Here is a 6,378-nt window from a genome sequence, read left to right on the forward strand (position 1 = left end):
GGTTATATTCATAGAAAACAAGGCATTTTTCATAAAGAAGGGAGAGCAAAGAGTTCAAGTTCATAAGCTCTACAGAGGCTATGGGATGGGCAGAGTAGATACACCACAATCTATTAAATGACAATTATGATACAAAAAAAAAATCAAGTATTCTTGCTACAGCTGGGACCTTCCTAACACAACCAGTTGTAAATGTAGTGAAAGATTGCATTTACATTATATGTCACATATATATTACATTAATAGGTAGTTTCTTTTGATTTCCAAGAATATGTACATGCTATTTTTCTCCTCAGCTCCCAGCCAAGCACCAGGCAATGTTATGTGGATACAGGATGGCTCTCATGTTTCTCTTGGGTGGGAGCCAGTCAAATCTCTAGCTAATGAATCTGATGTAATGGGATACAAGGTCAGTGCTTCCCTCCCTTTCTCACCTTTCTCTCTTCCGAACAATTCCTCTTCCTTGTTGTCTTTTTTCCCTTTTCTGGTTTCTCTCTGTAAATAAAGTAGGTTATACAGATTGTCTGCAATCAGTTTTCACCATGAAAAGCAATAAATAAAATTTAAAAGAGCAAATTGTCCCAACATTTTCTATGTTGTGATTTTCAACTAGTGATTATAAACTGACTAAACTCTATCTGAGAGGATCACATCATCATATCTGACTCAGAAGTGGCTATTAATAAGACCAGCCTGCAATGAAATTCCTACTAACACTTAAATTTAACTGTGTTTGCAGTAGGATTTAGAGAAATGCAGAAGAATAAGGCCTATTAAAATGACATTAAAATTAATATTTTTTTAGAGCAGAAACACAAATAATTCAGTTTGTTTTGTGATCGTGTTGGTGGTGTTCAACAATGTGGATGGTAACATCTGGCATTTAAAGTTTTGGAGTTTTACAGAGTAAAATCCAGATTAGCTCTTAAATATCAAATAATAAAAAACAATGGAATTTGCTTCCATCTTTTAAATCAAAGCAGAATGATTTTGAAGTTTTTTGGGGGGTGAGGGGTTGAAGCATATATACAATCATTTCTATAGACTACAATTTGACATTCTCTCTGATGCATCAGGAAATATCAACAAGAAAGTATAAAATGATTCAAATAAACCAGAAGCTTCTCTAACCTTTATCAGAATAGTTGAGATTCTGAAAAAGTTATGAATAGTTGAGATTCTGAAAAGTTGACTGCTTTGGATTTTTTACACTCCTCTGACCTTTCCAGTATTGTCTGGGAACAGAAATTCTTACACAGAACCAAAAAGACAGGTATATATTCACTTGCTTTCCTCCCATGTGCTATAAGTTTGCACTGAGTTTCACAGGAGATGGAGGGACAGATCTGAGCTAATCTCAATTAACTTAGCCAAGGTAAACACAGTAAGGACATTATTTAGGCATTTTCTTCACATTTAAAGTTGGATTCTTAAGCCAAAACCACAAATACCTACTTGAGCTTGGGAATAAGAATTTGAATCAGAACCCAAAATGCATTTTGAAGAAATTTTTTAGAAAACCATGTGAAACACCTAATGTTGGAGAGGGCAGATGCTATATCTTTGGTCTGGGTCATAATCAATGTCCTTTCACATTCATTAATTGATAATATACTTTGCTATTAATGTTATGAAATCATTGGGGAGAGGGAAGAACAGCAGATGGCTGTTGTAATGTCAAGAAAACTTTAATAAAATCGTGAAACAGTTCACATTTCACTGACTGCACTATCTATACAAAATGTCTGGGATATAACTCGAAAGACCATTATAACCATCTACTTTATTGACATAGGTATTATTTAGGCAAGAAGGCCAGAGCAACAGTCAAGTTATAGAAACACAGAAAACCTCCGCAGTGGTACTTCTTCCCGATGTTGGTGTCTACATCATTGAGGTCTGTGCTGTCAGTGAAGGAGGAGATGGGACTGCGAGTCCCCAAATCAGAGTTCCATCTCTTGCAGGTAAGGCTACACTTATATTAGGAAGAGTGGTGATTATAGCAATGCTCATTAACTCTATTATTCTATACCTGAAAAAAAAAAACACCCAAAAATCAAAAAACATTCTCACAATTCTCTAGCTTTTATATGAAATTATTAATCAGTCTTCAGCTCTATGCTGAAACAAAAGCATCTAGTGCCATTTCAAATGCACAAGAGCATCTGAGGCATTCATGTGGGGCTGATAAACAAAGCAGAGGATTTACAGGAAACTTCTCTCTTTCTAGGATAACATCTACAAACCTAACAGAACTGTAGATGTCTGCATGTGTACTAGGTGTCTCAAATAGCATTATAGTCAGCTGAGATGTAATCATACAGACCGACAGTGAAGCCTAGACAGCAGTTCAGCTGATATTCTGAATTTAAATAGTTGGACATAGGCACATAAGGACACCCTAAGGTATCCCGAACATTTGCACAGAACTGGCAGATACTATGTGGGATTTAGAGGATACACACATCATTCTGAACCACTAGTCAGAGGCCAGAGGTGTACTATTAAACACAGCTAAAATGGCATTCATTTAGGTAGCTGAACCCCGTGTATGTGCCTGCTTTAGAATAAGCTGAATTTCTCTATAGGTTCCACTGACTCAATTGAGTAGATATTAATTATTTTATTAAATTATTAATCTATTATTATGATGTTAATTATGATGTCTAGCTTCTATTTCCTCAGTTACTGAAATATACTGAAAGAATTTAAAGTATCTATATTACACAGGTAAGAAAGGGATGGAAGTACTAGTGGCAAGAACCAGAAAATAACATTGTCTTTTGCCTAAACATAGTGAGGCATCTTAATTCTAACTTTCTGCTAACACTTTAAAATTCTACCAAACATTTCTTTTTAGGAGTACTTAAGGACCACTATCCAAAAAGTGTGAGCCAGAAACATCAATCTTCACCTAAATTTCAGCTCTACTCTAGTCACAAACTAGATACAGTGCTATCATCAGAATGTAGGAGGCACCAATCCCTCCTGCATGGAATATGGAGTTTCATGGTTTCATGTATCTTTAGATCTATAATTCCAGGATGCAAAATCTTTCATTCCCTCTAACCTGATATTTTTTATTAGATTACGCACAACAGATCAGTTCCACTTAGAACAACTGTTGTCCAAAGAAACCTGGTCTGGTTCCCTTCCCATTCTGTAATCTGTTGCCAGCACCAGCCCATAGCACAATTACCGTTAGCATGACTTTTTAAAGGACTGCTATGATCTAATAATGTCACTGGCCTGAGCAAAAGACTACATTTTCCTCTGGATAAACATCAAGATCAAGGGCTAGCTTTGATTCCTTGTTCCAGGAAGATTTGTGCTTGTGACTCAGGGCATCTTATGCAGTATAATACTTTTTGAGGCTTAAGGCATAAAATCACATACTGTTTTGGAACTTCCTATTCATTGTTCCTTTGCTTTTAATTTTAGGAGGGAAAGTAACAAGTGCTCAATCCACCTTACATGTGTTGTCTACTTCCTCGTCCTCTGTAACACTGATTTTGGCATTGATGGTTCCTTCAGCTTCATGGTGAAGACTGCAGATTTTGTTGTTGTTGTTATTTTTTTGCTTTACCTTGATGACACCAAGGGATGGAGTTTTATGTCCGTGGAGTAACTGGAAACCCAAGCTAATGCTTAAAGACCCATAGAAAAGCCTGTGGTGCACTTAGAGGAGCATTGGAGACACGGTCAATAATTCATCAGGTTTTTTCTCTTCTTTGTTTGTAAAAGTCCTCTGGGGAGGGGACACTTCTTGGCCCAAAAGTATGCAGATTGTATGTAATAAACTTTTGTAAGCAAAGGTAATTCCTGTCAAAGGTACTTTACTTTTTTAATACGCTCTATTTTGGTGACCCCAGTCATGTATCATTAGGTGTTTAAATAGTGGTGTCTAGTACAGTACATCTGTTTGGTTTGGAAAAAAACTCCTTTTTAAAACGTAGAACAAAGTTTGATACAGCTTTGTCAAATACTTTTCTTGCATCCCCTATGGCTGGTGGCTCCTACTGATTAGAGAAAAATATAGTTTAGATACACAGCCCACTGCAAAAGTAGAGAGAATTTGTTGATTATCTATTTAATAAAAATTATTTATGGTTATGTATGTAATTAATAAAAAGAATCTCAATAAAATACTAGCCAGCACACTCAGAAAGTAGCAAAATGGAGCAGAAAAGCCATTTATTTTATTGCAAGGTAAATGGAAAATGATTAAACAGAAACAGTCTGTTTTTTATCAAATCCCACATGATTTGATGTCAAACGAATCAAATATTTATTTTCAATAGCCAATAAAAATTCAAAATGCATATGACAATGAAAACACTGGGAATTTAAACATTAGGCTGCTAAGCACACAAATAAAGCAATGCAAGGAGATAAACCTACTTTTTCCCACCACTTCTCAGTTGTAACTTTTTGTTTTCCTCTGGGTCCATTTTTAGTAACATTCTGTGCTTTATGTATTTGATAATCAAGTTGAAGTATGTACGAAAGCATATTATGGACAGAATATTAACATTGTTTGAAATGTAATCATTCACATATATACAGACTCCAGTAGGATATATTTTGGAGAATGCTGTGTCTAAAAAAAAATACTTGGCTAAGTGCTACTGGGCATCATTCCAGTTATTTAGCTAATTGGCTCAATTTCTGTAGCTCACTAGATATTATTCTTGTAGTGACTTCGTGCTATCAGTTTTAATCCCCACTTTTTGCTGTACCAAACAACTTTTCACTTGGTAGACAACGTGAACAATTTTTGTACATTGGAAGACCTTTTCACGTATTGGCACCTAAATCAAAATAATCCCCAGGATATGTGGCATATGAGTTTGTACAGCTATGGTCATGTGCACAGTGTTATGAGGGAGGGTGTTTTATCACCATGTATCTAGAGATCATGCCTAGGATGAACATTCCCTTGCCTTGGAAAAATCAAGTCAAAAGAGTTCAACAAGCGTGTCCTAACAGCATGGTTCTAGTGGCTGTCCATCCCTCTAAAAGTTTTGAAGCAAATTTATTTGGGTTGATGGGTTCTGGGTCTAAAATTCTCTAACTGTGCCCTTTCTTAGCAGCTTTAAAATAGTAGCCAAGAAGACACAATTCAGACTGAGTGCTTGGTAGGTAAAAAGCTGAATGATCTTTTTTCTTTTGAGTATTTTATCAGTAAAATTTTTAGAGATGATTCAATTCTTTGTTACCCACTAATATTTTAAAAAATTTTTAAAAAAAAAATAGGTTTTAAATTTAATTACCACATTGCTAGGAAAACAAAGGCAGGATAAATAGCTGAGCAAAGACTATAGAGACAAAAGGAGACCTGCATCTCAGCTTCTGGAAAAGCCTTTGAGATCAAAGAAAGGAAGGTGGAATGCACCTTGAGCAAACTCGTAGAAAATACCCACCTGCTGTCAGTACTACTGTGCTATTCTTTGCTACTGTGCAAAGAACTTGCATCAGCAAACCATGATTTTTCAGAAGGTTAAAATAAACAAGAATAAAGTGATGCACCAAAAAGCAAAATGGCTATTTTATAAATTAGTTAAGCATAATTTCCTCTATTTTTTATACAGTTTCTTGCCAATGCAGTTTATTTTAGAATATTCAAAAATGTTACATTCACTGCTGGTGGCATTTTGGTTTAACAGCTTTCTGAATACAATAAATGGCTATGCTTTATATGGAGAATGAAAGTCTGATAAGGAGATAGAGCTGCATCTAGACTTATCTATCTCGATGTCTAGTATCAAGATACAGATAGAAATATTGAACATACCATCAGATAATGTAGTTGTATTACAGGGACAAAAAAGGGGTATGTTTTATATTCAACATGAACAGAATATGTATTTTGCATCTTAAATATATTAATAAACATGTTTTAAATGTTTAAGTATCTATGTATTACCTATTTGTTACTTTGTAGAAGATGATTCCTTACCATGACATACTCTTTTTTTAGTTGCAAAGGAAAGCTCTTTCCTTCTTCATGTAAAAGATTGTAATAGTGCAGTCTAGCGTCACTGAGGAGACTGTATTTTTGTATAATTCCACAAGATCTGTTTGGAAAAAAAATTATTAGAAAGAAACTTTGTTTCGTAGATCAAAAGAAAGATAGTGTCATGGCCCATATCAAAATGTTAGATATATTGTATACAATCTGTATATATGCTATATATAATGGTATATACAATGTGGAAGACACAGTAATATAATAGTTCCTGTGTACTGTTCTTGTAACATTAGATCTTTTTAATAAATAATTCTCTTTTTATTGACTTTTATCATATCTCCTGTCAGCTCCTGAATTATATTGATAGAGGACAGAGTGACACAAATATTTTGGATTCCAGAAGCAAT

At 34.8% G+C, this 6,378-nt stretch overlaps 1 protein-coding gene across 1 annotated transcript in view; it reads left to right on the forward strand.

Annotated features, from left to right (window-relative positions):
• Nucleotides 1-3,545, forward strand: part of CNTN5 (contactin 5) — a 221,962-nt gene extending 218,417 nt beyond the window's left edge. Inside the window, exons 19-21 of the mRNA XM_034072837.1 lie at nt 297-409; nt 1,796-1,964; nt 3,442-3,545. Of these exons, the coding sequence (XP_033928728.1) occupies nt 297-409; nt 1,796-1,964; nt 3,442-3,545 (386 nt within the window). The remainder of the gene's footprint in view (nt 1-296; nt 410-1,795; nt 1,965-3,441) is intronic.
• Nucleotides 3,546-6,378: the final 2,833 nt, after the last annotated feature.

Source organism: Melopsittacus undulatus, chromosome 2, assembly GCF_012275295.1.
Source record: "Melopsittacus undulatus isolate bMelUnd1 chromosome 2, bMelUnd1.mat.Z, whole genome shotgun sequence".
NCBI lineage: Eukaryota > Metazoa > Chordata > Aves > Psittaciformes > Psittaculidae > Melopsittacus > Melopsittacus undulatus.